Genomic DNA, 16,244 nt, shown 5'->3' with positions numbered 1-16,244 from the left:
AGAGAAATAGGCCGGGGGTTCATTTGGACTGTATCAACCTATGGGTTCTTTTTTAATTTATTTCTGTGATCCTGCTGGTGGCCGCTTTGCTTCTCCCTTAGAACAAGGGGTTTCATTTGGACTGTATCAACCTATTGGGGTTCTTTTCAGCTTGGAGAAATAAAAGCTTTTTTTTTTTTTCTTTCCCCCCCCTTAATTTTCCGTTGCCTTTTTTTAACTTGGCGGGCTTGTTTTCATAGCAGCGTTTGCCGTTTGTTGGATGGTGATTTGCCATCTTCACTGGCCGCCCCGGGAAAGGCAGATATCTGATAGACCTATCTTAGTGGAGTTAAAGACAGATTATTTTACAGAAATATATTAAAAAGAAGTTTCAGCGTTCCACTGTGAAAGGATATTGTATCAGTAAAGCGATGTTCTAAAATGGTTCGGTGAAAAACAAATACCACTGGCCCTCCGAAAACGGGAGTGTTTGGTAGCAACCCGAGTTACTATGGATGACTTAGGCTCATACGTAATCCTAGAATTAACGCAGCGCTAGAATTAGTATAAAACTTGTAAATTTTATATTCTTCTTGTAATATCTGCTTATTAGTATGAATTAATTAAAAAAAAATTGTTACAATCACATGTAAGGTGGCAAGTAATTTTTAACCTGTTCATTTACTTTCCTTGCAGCAGGCCACAGCAAGTCTGTATCGGCAAGACGCGCCGCGTGCAGAGCGATTGTGCACGTTGACTTGGACTGCTTTTATGCACAAGTAGAAATGATCCGTAATCCTGAATTAAGAGACAAGCCTTTAGGTACGAGTTACCTTGCTGTTAATTTGGGGATTATGTGTATTCAGGCAGAAGAAACTAAGGACGTGAATAAAGCAAGGACATGCCTGTGTGGTGAGAGACAGGCAGTCGCAGCGGAGCTGAAGTGGAGTTTTAGCCACATCCAGTGTGAGCAAGGTGCAGTCTAGCCTCCACGTAGCTGTGACTACAAGATTAATAAACCCTCCTGAGCGCAAGCAAGTACAGGCACTTGCCGACGTGTCTGAGCAGTTCTGGGGATTGAAGCTGGTTTGTAACGTACATGGGCATAGAGAGGGCTGAGCGCCACGGGTGAGCCCGAGCCTTTTGACACGGTCATGCTTAATGCATGCTTTCTCCCGTCCAGAAGTTAAGAATGAATGCGAGGCAGGCAGTGGCGCCTACGACCAGTGGAGAAAGCACATCGTAAAATGACTGTTACGTAAAAAGCACTTTCACGGGTAAGATTGGCTGAAAAGGCCCAAAATTAAGAGCGGTATTACAATGGGGAAAAAATACCTGTAAGGTTTTAAAATGTTCTTACTGTCCAGTAACCTAAAGCAAGAGATCTGTCCTTCTCATAGTCTTGTAAAACAAGACTGTTGTGCTGGTTTGCTTGTTCTGTGACGTTGCGTTCTGATCAAAGCATATGCTTTGCCGTCTTTGCAGTACATGAAAGTACTGTGGTCTTCCGTGAAGTACCGAGACACCTGAACTTTAAAACACATTTAACCTTTATTTTTAGGCGTGCAACAGAAATACATCGTAGTTACCTGTAACTATGAAGCCAGAAAACGTGGAGTTAAGAAAATGATGTCTGTCAAGGATGCTAAAGAGAAGTGTCCTCAACTGATACTGGTTAATGGAGAAGATCTAACGCCATACAGGGAAATGTCATACAAGGTCACAGGTACAAAATTAACAATTTTTCAGCAGAGGACAAACACTTTCTGTTAAATTCTGCGTGCACGCGCACACGTGTGCAATAGCAGACGACATTTTCCTGCTCTAAAAGTTCTTACTAGAATGAGCCTCATGCCATGGCGGTAATGCTTACAGTCGTACGATGTCAGTATTTCATAAAATAAGCTATTAGACTTGGTGGCAGTCTGGGTCAGGCACTATACACGTGTCATACTGACGTTATGTGGGATCCGTGTGCTACGTTAGGATTATGCCCATGTAGTCCTTCAGGAACAATTTTTCTAATTAAATACTGACTGCAGTAACGTACGTCCAAATGTGAAGCAATGGAGGACAGAATGCTGAAGCCTTCGAGTGGGTGAACTTCTCCGGTATCTCTTAATTAAATGATATGCCAGCATTGTCACTGATTACTGCTGTTATCATTAGCAGTGTTAGCAGGTGAAATGGTAATAACTTAAAAGTGAAAGCCCACCTAGCTGGGAAACAGATTTCCTTAGGAGAAAGTACTGCAGGGGTTGAGAACTATGATTTCAAAAAGAAATGAGGAAAGAAAGAAGAGATTTGGGGAGAAGAAAAGCAGCTGACAGAGGCAGTTGTGGGATGAAGAAATATTCCTCCTCTTCACCTTTGCTAAAGTAGGTGCCTCATTATTTTATCTGGAAGAGAACAGAGTTTCTCTTCATGCAAGCATCCTGCTTGAGTCCGTAGGAAGTCAGCTGTGGATTGATGCAGACGTGAAAACCTCACAGTATTAGTTGTGTGCATGTGATCCTTGGGTACCTTTCCTCCTAGAGCTGTTGGGGGAATTTTGTTCGCTGGTGGAGAGGCTCGGGTTCGATGAAAATTTTGTGGATATCACAGAGATTGTAGAGAAAAGACTAAACGAGCTACAGCAAAGTGGATGTTCCAGAGTCTGTGTCTCTGGCCACGTGTACAACAACCAAGGTGAGTTAAACATTCTTCATGTTGAAAAATATGGTGAACGTTTGTGAAGTTCAGTACAAAGTATCTGTCTGCTTCTAAGTGTTGTCCAGAGCTGAACAGTTGGAAACTTGGATTGCTCTGTGCTTGGTTTCTGTATTTGAGAGCACATGTATCGCAAATGTTAATCAGCGTTCCAATTAGACTGTACAAAAAATAAATCTCTGTGGTAGGTAAGCACGTACAATGATTTGGGAGAACAGATTTTCATTGTCTTTTTTTCTTTAAAGTAGTTTTACTGTAGTAAGACATAGAATTTTGTTTCAGCTTGAATGTTGTTGTCAATTGGCAAAACGGAGTGAGTTTTTTAACGAATAAAAAACAAAAAACAGTAAATTTTTGCTACAGCCACTAAGTAGGTCAGGAATAGACTTGCTGAGACCCAATTAGCTAACTGAGCTGCTTCACACATTGTCAGACGTGAATGCAATAGCTATGCCATGATACTCATTTCACGCACTAGGAAGGAAAGCAGTTGGTTTTTTCTTGGACTTTGAGCTATTGCAATGGCTTTGATTATGGTTTGGAGAGGAGGGAAATGCCTGAACCGTCCTTTTCCTCATTTGGCATTTGCATGTGAGTAATAAAGGCTTAGCTGCAAGGCAAGCCCTCTAAATGAAAGATTTGTAAGTCTCTACTTTGGTTACATTGGTACAAGAATCTGTGATGTTTAATGCTTTTCTTTAACGTCTCTTAATAGATTGTATTTTGTATTTAAAATACTCCCTAAATGTTATGCTTCCTGGACAGTATGCCCCTGGTTTTGGACAGCAGCAGTCTCCCTTTTACCAGGGTTTTTGGGAGATAAGAGTGAGGTTAAACTTGGATACAGAAGCCACGGCAATACCACTTGACCCCTGAGACCATACTTCCTTGTACTGCTGTAATGCAATGTAAAAAATACCTAAATCTAGAGAATTAGCTAACTAGGTGGCTGTTTACATACTGAACACCGCCTTCTTTTTCTTTGCAGCTATCAATTTGCAGGATACAACGCATGTAAGACTAGTTATTGGATCTCAGATTGCAGAAGAGTTCAGGGAAGCCATACATGCGAGACTGGGCCTCACAGGCTGTGCAGGAGTGGCCTCTAACAAATTACTGTCTAAACTCGTATCTGGGACCTTTAAACCAAATCAGCAAACAGTTCTTCTGCCTGAAAGCTCTCAAGATCTAATACGCAGCCTTGATCACATCCAGAAAGTGCCTGGTAAGTATGGTGCTCTGAGCATAGATGGAGAACATACTGACAACTCTTAAGATGATAAGAAAAAATACTGAAAAAATTATAGCTGAAATAATTTTAAAATCTAGTTCTCACAAGCAGGCAGCAGGGTGCGCAGGTGTGTGTTTAGGGTGCTTTTGTGTTTTTTTTTTTAATAAGCTGTTTGAGTTTTGCTTAGCAGAAGGAATGAAAGGACTTTGGTTTTCTTAATTTTCGGTTGTGACATAAATGCCTTGCAGCACTTCACAAGATACCTTCAAAAATACTAAAATCTCAGTTTATTTTTATCGAAGCCCAAACATTGTGGTTGATACTAGGTTTTAAATACAAACTTTTTTAAACTTGCCGATTGGAAACCTACTGAGGGTTATTAAAACAGTCTATTGGAGCCCGATAGAATACTCTGAGGACATACTTTTCCTGCTTATTCTACACTGATGCTGTGCTGTTGGCCAGGAAGCATTGATGTGGGCTACAGACCCAGGCAGACTTTTGCTGTGTCCCGGTATGGCTTTTCTAATGGCAGATTCTGAAACTCGAATGGAAACTCACCAAAAATGTTGCTGAAAAGCCTGCATTGCAGTAGTGAAAATAATTGTCAGTACTACACAGGTGGGCATTATTTATATGTATGTATATACCTACTTTCACTTTTCTGTGTATTTTTAATACACACTTTATTTAGGCATTGGCTACAAAACTGCCAAACGTCTTGAAACACTGGGTGTTAGGAACGTGTGTGATCTCCAAGCGTTTCCGTCTGCTGTGTTAGAGAAGGAACTAGGTGTTTCTATTGCGCAGCGTATCCAAAAACTCAGCTACGGAGAAGATGACGCCCCTGTGATGCCATCAGGCCCTCCTCAGGTACAAGTATTGTTCTGAAGTACTTTATAAAGAGCAAAAAAATCGCTTTTAGTTTTACACAGCTTTGCTGGACTAACCAAAATGATGCATTTTTGTATGTATTCTCTAGTACAACTCAAATTAATGGATAATTCTCCTGAAATTCAGTTGAGCTCTGAGTGTCAAAGATATCTTGGCGGTGTTAATTCTACACACTTAACTGTGATACTTTTTTCCTCTTCAGAATGTTGAAGTAAATATAAAATTGAAAGGACTAATGGGTTTTTTTAGTCCTTTAGTGATGAAGATTCCTTTAAAAAATGTTCATCAGAAGTGGAAGTTAAAGAGAAAATTGAAGAACTGCTTCCTAACCTACTAGACAGGTGACTGTCTTCAGTAGCTCTTTTTGATGACCGAATTTGTGACCTGAAGGGACTAGGCACGTATGTTAGGTTTGTCTCACTCTACGCTTCTTCTCTCAGCAAAACGCCATGTATAGGGACAGCACCTGCCTCTCCAACTTCCCCTCTGGTCTTTTTTTCTCAATTCATGCATTGTCCTGCTGTATTGCCCCACTTTCGTCTTGCCCCCAGGCTGGCTGCCAGCCCTTCCATTCCTGTGCAGCCTCTCTGATAAAGCATTTGCTGATCCTCCTCTGTTGCCTTGGTTTTGCATCGCAGTATTTAGTGCACCTTCACTAATCTCTGTGAAGGACCCAAGGTTTTGTTTCTCTTTCCGTAAGTGACTTTCTCTACTTCCAGACCCTTGGTTATCACCATTTGTGCTTGTCTCCTATTCCACAGCTGCTTTTTTGAAAGAACATTTTCATTTCTTCCTCCTTCCCTTGCCCTGTGAATCCAGGCAGCACCCAAACCCGATAGTTGACAAAAACACCAGCATAGCAGGAGGATGCATTTACTCATGTCTTGACTACTGTGACTTTCCTATCCTCCCTTTCTATCCTGTGACTCTCTATGTAAAAGAAATTAATAAAAAGGAGTAATATTCTAGCAGCACTGAACTGTGTTTCCTGTGCTGTCATGCTTCAACTTCTTCTGATTTTTGAAACCCTCTTTGTGTCAGTCCTGAATAGCCTTTGTGTCCCCCATTAGTTCTTGATTTTTATTTTTTTTCCTCTAAGTATTTTCATATTCTCTGCATGCTTCTCTAAGCCTCAAAATAATCTACAGGTCTTAAAGGTTTTCTGTCCCCACATCTATGCAAGTCTCACAAGATATATCCATTTTAGTTATATTAACATTGTGGGCAAGCAGTCTTTTATCTGCATCTCGGACATTGCTTGGTAATCACAAAATTTGAAACGAGGCTGTTTGTCCTACCTTATTTACAACATGGAGAATTGAGATTTTTTTTTTTGGAGGGAAAATACCCCCCCATGCCTTTTGGAGGGGGAAAGAAGCAATTACATCCTTTTGTTTCTTACCCTTCATCCAAAAGCCAGCTGCCAAAGTGGGGATGTCTCCTTGAAAAGCAAAAAGAAGAGCTAAAAGCTGAGGATTATACAGGGTATAACTGCAAAGACTGTACTGCTTTCAGTGTATTAAATACTGAAATGTGGCAGTACTGCAGACTGGCCCACTTAATTTTCACATTCACTTCAGTTGAATACTCTTGGAGACAGTATTCACATTGTATTGAACTTCTAACTTACGGGTAACTCAGGGAACCAGCTAGGACCCAAAGTTCCCCGTATAATCAGTGGAGTAAAGCCAGCAGTTGAGAGAGATCTGTAATGCTTAATTTGACTTTGTAACCTAGGTGCTGTGACAGTTTCTAGAGACCCTCTGAAAAATACTCGTAGTCATGCCTATTGCTTTGTGTGCATTAATGCTCCATAGAGTGTACACAGATGGAAGACAACCCCACACAGTAAGATTGACCATACGCCGGTTCTCCTCAACCAATAAATGGTTTAATCGGGAAAGTCGTCAGTGTCCTATTCCACCTCATCTCATTCAGAAATTTGGAAAAGGTAAACTTAAAATTTTTGAAAGTATCAACTTTGTGCTGCTACCACCTAACTTCTCTGTAAAATTCCGTTCCTTACATTCACAATAATATTCCATACATTTAATATTTGGAAACTATTCCAGTACTTGTAATGGATGTATCTTGATGAGATATGCTAAAAACATATAGAACTGGGATAACTTCTATGTTACTACCATGCTTTAACCTACTCCGGCTGGATTCCTGGAAGTAAATTTCTTGGTGGGCTGGGAAAGGGCGACTGGGGGCTGCTTCCCGGATTAATAATCCGCTTTTCTCTGTTAGGGATTTGAATTATGTTCTCAGTTTTATTATGTAATAAAATGTCTTTTTGATGTACCTCTGAAAATCAGTAACATAACGGCTCTCATCCTTCTCAGACTTAAGCTTTCCAACCGGCAATTGCAATTCATTTGACACTTCATCCAGATTGAGGTGGGGAAATAAATCTGAATCTCTGCTGTGTCAGCACAGAGAATCACCTTTCCCTGACTTCAGTTCCTGAATCACTTCTCACAGTCCTAGAGAAGCTATTGAAAGTCTGTGTAGCTTCTTACTTCAAAATTGCTACTGGACTTCTACATTGGAGGAGACTAACAATTACTGTCAGCTCATACAATATGTCATGCAAACTCCAATGAACCACGTTGTTATCGATGTTGGGATAATGTTATACACCTACGTGGCCCTGTAAAGGCCCTTTTTGGTAGAATTAGATCATTTTTCATGTCTATTCAGCTTGGCTTGTATTCTGTAATTCTTAACGACTATATTGACAGATTATTTTGGAAGCCTTTAGCAGTGTTTGCCTTTGTACTTTGCTATTTAAATCAATGTTAGTCAGTTACTCTTGATTATATACATTGCTTTTTCCCAACCTTTCTTCTTTTAGAAAGCAGCAACGTTATATCCCCATTGGTTGATATACTAATTAAACTCTTTCGAAAGATGATAGATGTAGATCTACCATTTCATCTTACCCTTTTGGGTGTCTGCTTCTCCAACCTCAAAGATCTTCCTAGCAGCACGAAAGGATCAATTGGTTTCTATCTAAAGCAGATGTCACCACCATCAGGCTCTGGTAAACGTGTCCGGGTAAGCTGGAAGATACTGAAAACTATCTGCAGATAAGAAAGCTTCGAGATATTTCTGTCTTTATTATATAGATTTAAACCTTAACTGCTCTGGAATTTTTAGGATCATTAAGTTTTATTCACCTGGTAAAAATTAAGATTTATTTGGAGTCTTCTGAGCAGGTGTTACTTGTTTGCTTTTTTTCATTAGACAGACTGCTTAAAAGAGATTTAATACTGTCTTAAATGGGACAGCCAGCTACGTTATCAAGCCCCTTAACTTGGGCAGAGGGGAAGAATCCAGACTAATGTATTCTAGAAAAAATAATTGCTGAATTTGGCTGTTCATTCCATTAATATCTGCCCTTTATTTAGCATTTGTGAAACAACAGGCCACTTACTCAGATACTGTCATACTGAAGGATCTTTTACCTTGGACTAAAATCTCCTTGAAGTTGCTTATAATTTACCTTGTTGCTTTTATGAAGATACTTTCACAGTGATTATTTACCTTCCTATGCATTCTCAAGTCTCCCCATTCAGGCTAGAAATTAATCAAAGATTCAATTCTGTATTTGCTACTAGCACTAGCTTCTGATCTAGTGAGCTTCTCATTCCTGCTTGGAATTGAACAAATCTCCTACTTCCCAATCACATATGCTAGACAGCGTAGGAGCTGTCTGTGGAAAAGCTGCTAAGTATTTCCACAAGATGCTTTCAGTACTTAATACAAAAACTTAGTAACTTCAAAATTATGTTGTGTAATGAATGCACTGTTTCTATCTTGACATAGCAATTTTGTACATTGATAAACTTGTCTGTTTCTCAACTGCTCAGGAATATGAGGGATTAACATCATACCGTGTATTCTAAAGCTCCACAGAGTTTTAAAGCAATAAAATGTAACTTCAAGGTATTTGCTACTTTAAAATAAGAAAAGGATTCCTACGTGCATGTACTTTTTAAGGTCTATGTTTGAAAATAAGATTTAAAAACACACTACCAATCATAAGGAAAAAAAAATTACTGTGTTAAGGAATAATTTGAAGAACTTGCTGTTAGTAAAATAGTGCTTGGTAACTAGTAGATTACACAGAACATACTTATGCTTTTACATACATTTTTTGCCACAGGAAGTGGAAGATGTCTCACAAGGTGAGGGAAGTGCTTCTCGGAACCAGAACTGCAACAGAACTGGAACTACAAAAGCTAGGAAGCTTTCAGAGGAAAAGAAAAGCAATGTAAAAAAAGCAGGAGTTCCTGACTTCCCATTTCATTTGTCTCCTGGTGATATCGACCAGGAAGTCTTCAGAGAACTTCCAGAAGATATTCAAAAAGAAATTATTTCTGAAAAAACAGAAGCGATCCCTACTGAGAATGTTTCGGGTCAGCCGTCGGTATGTTTTGCAGAAGAGGTACACAGCACTTCCCCAAATTCTAAGGGACTGAACAGTGATACGCACTCTGCAGGGTGCAGTATACATCTCCCGTCAGCTCATGAATCTGCAGCTATTCTGGCACACAGCTCCAGGGCCAGTTGTTCTTCTGAGTGTCCCAGAAGTGCACTGACAAGCAGCAGTATGGCAGAACAACCTACTGACTCGCTGAACTTCAGAGGGAGAGATCTGTCATCTCTGGAAGCTGGAGCCAGCCAAACCGTTTTGCATGTCCCTGTCTTGGATAAAGATAAGCAGGCCTTTGAAACACCTTCTGAGGATAAAACTTATAGTAGGCAAGTGGGAATTGTATTTCCTCCTGATGTTGACACAAAGACTTTTTACGAACTACCTGCAGATGTGCAAGAAGAACTACTAGCTGAATGGAAGAACCAGGAACCCGTGTCCAAGACTTCTATGGATAAACCCCCTGAAAAGCCTAAAACAAGTAAAGGAAGAAGGAATACAGCACCATGTTTATCACAGTCTAACAATTTGCTAAGGTATTTTAAACCACAGTGAAACACTTTTCATAAGAGACACTATAAGAATCAGCACTTGAAGGCACTTTAGTTACGAGAAGTTTGCTATAAATTGTAAAGATGTGAATATTAAAAATATATTTTGACAACTTTTGACATAAAAACTGCTGGTGACTTGTCTGTCTTATTTTTCCTTCTTATAAACTGACAGTTATCTGATGAATCTAGGTGTCCTAAAAATACTATAGTATGCAAATGTCTTTTAGTATTCACTATTAATACCTTAACATGCTGACTGGGGGGAAGGAGTTTTTACTTTAATTTTTACATATACTATGTATGCAGTTAGTTGTTTCTAACAACTTGGGAGGGGATTGAGCAGAGAACATGAAAGCAATTTTCACACTGTTCTTTAATTTGCATCACTGTTTGTGATTTGTAATGGAAATTGCTATTCACATGGCTATCACTATTTCCTGCAGTTAACCCGTAACTTGAGGTACCAGAAATACTAATGGGTAATGGGAAACATTACTTCCAAATGAATCATACCACCAGCTTATTCCTGGAAATTAGTCAGCGTATAAAAATTGTTTAGGTTTGGTGCTCAGGATTCAGCAAGTGACAGACAACTCTGTGCATAAAGAGCAGCTTTTAATGAGTTGCTATATACAAATTCACCAGGCTTTTCTTCAAATATTTAATTCCAAAACAGTGAAATCGTTGCTAATTACACTTGCACACTTACAGTTAATAAATGTGTTTAAAGTCTCTAGTACACAAGATGTTTGCTTGTTTCAGTCAAGAGTACATAATTGAGGTAAAAATTTATCGAAGTGTGTTTAAAGCTATAGCAAAAATATTTGACTACTGTATTTTAACATTGCTATAATTTATATCACCGGATTCTCGTGTGTGTGTGTATATTCTCTGCATATAAAGTGCAAAAATATTACAAAACATCACCTGATTACATTGAAAGCAACATCCTGTACTTTGAGGGTACTTCAGTGTAAATTCTTGCATCATTCCCAAGAACAGAGAAAACCAGCATTCACCATTTTAACAGTTAAGCTTTATACATTTCCACATAAACCGCAATTAAACTTCATCATCTACTTTAAAAATGAATCCAAGTAAAAGATGCATGTGACTTAAGCGCTTATTATTTTCCACTTACATTTAATTATGGTCTTTCAAGCCTTTCAGTCCAGCTCTTGTTTCTGTGATTAAGTTTATGAGAGTAGTAGGTAATGCTGTCTCCACTACAGAACCTGGGAGCATTCCTCCTAGTTCTGGCTGAATAAATACAACTAGCTTAGAATGCTCTGGATTCCTGCGATGAAAGGAGCAAAATCCTTCAGTTAACGCTTGTTACTCTTGCTGTGAAACTTACTGAGATGTAGAAATGTTTACAATTTATAGTTCATCTCTGTTGAAATTACTAATACGAAAAGTGGAGGATGTAGAAGAGTTTCAATTGTTTCAAAAGATAGTCTGAGTCACAAAACTGATCTGCACAAAACTCTCTCAGAACAAAACTGTCTAAAGAAAATTAAAAAAAAAAAAAAGCTGTGTGCTTCAGTAAATTTTAAGCTTTGTATAGAGAAGACAACTCAGGAACCAAAGATGCTAATATAAGGGGGCTTTAAATACTTACTCAGGCAAAGGTGAACACACGTATCCACAGGGATTGTTATAGCCTCGGACACAAGAGGGAGTTGGAGGGCAGCTGGAGTATTCCACACTGACCGCTAGAAGTCACCAGACACACAAAGCAAAATCAAATTAATTATATTTATATATGGCAATCATACAACTCAAAAAAACCTTTTAAAAACAAGAAACTGCTCCAGCTACTACGGGGTAGTACAAGATCTCACAATATGGTCACTGATGTGTTCAGCAATTCCATTCTGTACACAAAACACCTAAAGGACATTACAGAGTTGTGCAAGTAATTCAATACATGTAGAAGTTTCTATAGATGTTTGGGCAGGTACACCCGAAAGTACTATCCTTGAGATGTGATTACACATACCTAAGTGTTGAGGTGTGGCTTAGTTCTGGACAGAGAAGTCAGTTTGTCAGCAGATGTCATTAGTTAGTAAACGCAATTACAGAGAAGATGAGGAAACTGCTGCACACATGCACCGTAGTAGTTAGGAGGGGTTGTTTTGTTTAGTTCTTCATTACTTTTGCGTAATATAAGTATTGTAAGACTATGGCTTGGAAAAAACTGATGGGTCAGTGAAGTTCCAAGCTGAAAAATGTTGTTTTCTGCCATGTACGAAGATCCGCACAAAGGAAAAAGATTAGCACAGAAATGAAGCAGCAGTGAGATATTTTCCTGGCTGGCCATATAGTTGTAATATTAATCATTTTACATTTTGTGTAAGTTTACAGAGCCAAACTCAGAATCAAATATGGAGCAAATTAGCAAGTTCACTCTGAGAATAGCGTATTAGGCCAGTAGCATTTGGTCAGGAAGCCATCTAAGTACAGAAACGTGTTATTAAATAAACACTGAATTTATATAGCAAAATAATAAATTCCAGCTTCCTCATGCTACTACATTTTTTTCAAGTTTTCAAATAGAGGCATAATAGGAGACTAAACAAAGAACACAGTATTTCCGCTGAAGATCAATTTTGATAGTTTCAGAATTAAAAAAACCAGCTTTGTTCTGGGGATAAACAGGAGGGGACTGTTAGCATCAGTAAGACCACACACGGAGCAAGGTACTCTATAGCACAATTAGCCTGCAGAACTTCTACAGCCATTCCCCGTAGGATTTCCCGAATGCAGCCAAAATATGAAAACATGCAGGGAGTTACATGCAACTTACAGTTAGTTGTAAGGATATCACCAGGATATGGTTTAACATGCAGCAGGTCAACAAAGTCTCTTGATGAAATCAGTCCCATACCATAACTGTGTGTTACACTGTGGTATATACCAGTGTCCTACGAGTAAGTAAAAGTAATTTTTTTTTAATCAATACGTAAGAAGCTAAGCTTTATTTAATTGGCAAAGCAGCATTACATGTTGAATAATGAGAGTGTGGCAAAAATGGATTCCTATTTTTAGCATAAGATGACAGTTCTCTTATCGAGTTAGGGCTGAACCAACATGAGAGCCGTGAAAGGGATCTTCCAGTAAAACAGGGTAGGGATTCGCTGCCATTCCCTGTGGCCTAGATTTGAGGCAGGAATATAGTTTCTGTGTGGAAAAACTCAAAACGTGCACATGTAGTATCCACGTTCAGCGGAGCTAGAATGCCTGTTTGCATTAAAATACACATGCAACCTAGCACATTGTGTTCTAGGACAAAGATGTATAACCTGTTAAACTAAATCACTTCCCAAAAAAGCAAAGAAGGTATGGTTGGATGTACCACTACATCGTAACATCTGACCAATTCTAGCAAACCCAGGCAGAGGAAAGTGAGAGAGGTACAGGGAAGACAAAAAGGGGAGGATTCCCCCCCCCCAGTTCAGAGAGTACTTTTCATACACTTGAGTCATTCATGTATGTGTAATACATCCTGAGACCGCTCTCCATCGTACACAGGGCCATCTCTCTAAAGCGGTTAGATCAAAGCCGGCTAACACAGGACTGATACTCTTTCACAGGAATTCCGAGTTCTGGGTTTCCAGAATGCCTGAGACAAAGCCCCAGGCAACTGGAGTTCAGAACATACAGTACTTCACAGCACTAGTACAGCAGCAATTCAATCTCCATGCTGCCCTTGACTTTGGTGATTTTTTTAATTTGTGTAAACCACGCTCACTGTGAGAGGGGAGCCTTCCCTACATTCTGTTGTGATTGTGTCTCACCCTACTCTTGATGGAGACTTCTGTTGTTTCCCACGGACTCAATTCTTGGCATGCTTGAGGACGTTTATTTCACAATAAATATTTAGCTCGTAAAGGGAGGGACACATTTCATATCCATTTCACACAAGCAGCGGGTTTAGAAGTTTTTACCGGCCCAGAACGTATATCACATTGAGAGCTTCCTTCATCCCAGTAGAGGTCTTTCTAGTCACCATAATTCATGCAGAAAGAGCTAAAATAAAATCTTTATATTAAATTATCATATTACCTGGTCAATCCTTTCTAACAGCTTGTAAGATTGTAATGCTTTGTCCCATTTGTTTCGATATTCAGGAAGATACATAAAAGGAATAATTTTACTAGGGACTTCCTTAATTATCCCTTCTCCACGGTATCTAGATTGTGTAAAAAAAACAGATATTGAATTCACATTTATGAATTGGAAAAATAAGTTACAAAATAATAAGCGTCTAGCACTTGGGGATGCCAGGCTATAATGAGGTAACGCACACGAATGTGATTGCACTTGATGGATTGATTAAAATCCAAGTAATAATAAAAATTATTATTCTGTAACTGATTTTTGAGACCATTACATTCTTGACACCATATATTTTACATTAATTATTTGTGAGCTATTAGATAGGAACCTGCTAATTTAAATATATGCAATTCATCTATTAATTTCTTTTGTCTATATAGAGACTTTCAATCCATTTTGACACTGATTGCAAATCTTCTATTTATGAACTAGTACATTCTGGCACTTCTCCAGCTTTTGTTCGTAATCTTCTGAGTTGTTCAAGGGAAAGTTCACAGAGGGGAAGGGGGCATCTCACAAGGAAATAGGAAACTCCTGTAATCCTGGGAACTGCTCACCAATACTGACAGTTCTCACACCCAGTTCCTGGAGAAACTGTGAATCACTACGGTAAGCACTCACAGACAGCAATTAAATGCAAAGGTGAAGGATGCTGCATGACAACAGATGAGTGCAAAGGACACTATGCTTGCAAACAGTTTAAGAAACATGAAATCAGATTTACAGATCCTGATGACGCATGATTGTAAGTCAGAAAGAGCAAAGATAGCCAAGCTCAAACCCAAACAGAGGCCCTGTAAAATCATGGGTCTGCTTCTTCACTCTGCCGCAACTGTTGTCACCACTTACTGCCTTGGTGGAGTGAGCGCAGTGTGGGCGTATATGACTACTCCAGAAACTCGCTTCTCCACTAACTACAGCAGGTCCGATGGTGATGGAAAACATTTTAATGCCTACTCAAAAACAGCAAACGTAAGCTGTGGCAGGACCAGTTAAAACCAGCACATTAATATTTGGATACACCCTTTATTTCCATAACTCCCATGAACTTATGTTTACCAATCTCCTAAGCAGCTCTCGCCTGCATCCTGTAATATCTTCTCTCCTAAACTCAGTGCGAGTTGTTAATCAGGAGGACTTCTTCTAGGCAAGGCTTCTGAAAGACACAGTTGCTAGAATAAAAGAAAGGGCACACTTGTGAAAAAATCTCTATTTCCAGTTCTTACAGTGGATTATTGAGAACACTGGAAAAAGAGGAAGTAAGCCTGGTAAAGACCGCTTGGATCACCAAATCTAGTCTCGCTGTCTTACACAAACTGAAATACATAACCTCATTGTCTTTCTTGAGTTTAGGTGACATAATTCCAAATGAAATCCTATTCAGCCTTGAACAATCACCTAAACGCTGCCCTGAACTCTGCTGAAAAATATTTTACCTGCCTGAAGCAAGGATCTCTTTTGCTTTTCACTACCAGATCCCAATACTGATTTCTTTTAGCGAGTGCAGCAAACTGCTAATACTCCTGCCAATTAAAAAAGAATCTGGCATTTGTGATACACGGTTAATAAATATTCAATATCAAACTGAAAATGGGAAGAGCTATACTTTTGCTTCTAGAAACAGCTAGTATTCCTTCACAAAAGACACGCTAGGGACCAGTACTGCTTGTTAATGTGACAAAGATTTGTACAAAAATAAATGAATGAAAGATTCTGGCTCGCTGTACCAAATGGCAGAAAGCATGATGATGCTTCTCCTAACTGCAAAGGACTTGCTATGTACGGATCTGAGTACAACTGAAAACGGCTTCGTGCCTGATTGAGACTATAGCATATCTTTTTTCCACCACAGAAAAAAAGTCAGGCACATTCTTATGAATTCTATGCAACTAGACTCTCACTCCTTCACATCCACCTGTACTCAAGTAAGATCTGAAATACAATAATAATGCCACATACAAAGTATGCAAATTCTTATTAAGATAACAGTACTTTTAACATATTCTAATGAAATATTACAGCTATTTTCCATTATAATACTATAGAGTAATTCTTCTGTAATACCTGTGATATAGCATTGTCTTCTGTAATTAATACCTTCTTTGCTCAAACCTTCAGAAATAATTAGAAAAATCAAGCAAGACTTTCGGATTTAGAATACCACTAATCACAAACATCTCATCATATTGAGAACAAAAAAGAATCAGATTTTCCTCTACTGCCTAGCTGTCTAGACTGGCATTTAATATAATTTAATACCCATTAGGCATTTTAATTAAAAAAAAAAAAAAAAAAGAGAGGGGGGATAAGG

General features: G+C 38.9%; 2 protein-coding genes across 2 annotated transcripts in view; one reads left to right on the top strand and one right to left on the bottom strand.

The window, feature by feature from the left end:
- The first annotated feature begins 692 nt into the window (after positions 1-692).
- On the top strand, positions 693-9,924 carry POLI (DNA polymerase iota). The gene is made up of 9 exons (XM_019470868.1): positions 693-801; positions 1,541-1,705; positions 2,515-2,667; positions 3,677-3,913; positions 4,614-4,792; positions 5,063-5,154; positions 6,631-6,764; positions 7,674-7,876; positions 8,988-9,924. The coding sequence occupies exons 1-9, from the start codon at positions 765-767 to the stop codon at positions 9,810-9,812; spliced, it is 2,025 nt and encodes a 674-aa protein (XP_019326413.1). The 5' UTR covers positions 693-764; the 3' UTR covers positions 9,813-9,924.
- A 485-nt stretch (positions 9,925-10,409) lies between these two features.
- Positions 10,410-16,244, bottom strand: part of STARD6 (StAR related lipid transfer domain containing 6) — a 7,123-nt gene continuing 1,288 nt past the window's right edge. Inside the window, exons 3-6 of the mRNA XM_009274742.2 lie at positions 13,880-14,006; positions 12,621-12,738; positions 11,433-11,526; positions 10,410-11,108 (exon numbers count right to left, since the gene is read on the bottom strand). Coding sequence (XP_009273017.1) covers positions 10,955-11,108; positions 11,433-11,526; positions 12,621-12,738; positions 13,880-14,006 — 493 coding nt within the window. The 3' untranslated portion in view covers positions 10,410-10,954. The remainder of the gene's footprint in view (positions 11,109-11,432; positions 11,527-12,620; positions 12,739-13,879; positions 14,007-16,244) is intronic.

The sequence above is a fragment of the Aptenodytes forsteri genome, unplaced genomic scaffold, assembly GCF_000699145.1.
Source record: "Aptenodytes forsteri isolate BGI_AS27 unplaced genomic scaffold, ASM69914v1 Scaffold112, whole genome shotgun sequence".
NCBI classification, from domain to species: domain Eukaryota; kingdom Metazoa; phylum Chordata; class Aves; order Sphenisciformes; family Spheniscidae; genus Aptenodytes; species Aptenodytes forsteri.
This window is presented reverse-complemented; position numbering and strand designations above follow the sequence as displayed.

Excerpts from the sequence above, each read along its gene's own strand:
- POLI (XM_019470868.1), top strand. The coding sequence starts at position 765 with ATGATCCGTAATCCTGAATTAAGAGACAAGCCTTTAG. Across the intron at positions 802-1,540 it reads ATTAAGAGACAAGCCTTTAG|GCGTGCAACAGAAATACATC; the intron begins GTACGAGTTACC and ends CTTTATTTTTAG. Across the intron at positions 4,793-5,062 it reads TGCCATCAGGCCCTCCTCAG|TCCTTTAGTGATGAAGATTC; the intron begins GTACAAGTATTG and ends GGGTTTTTTTAG.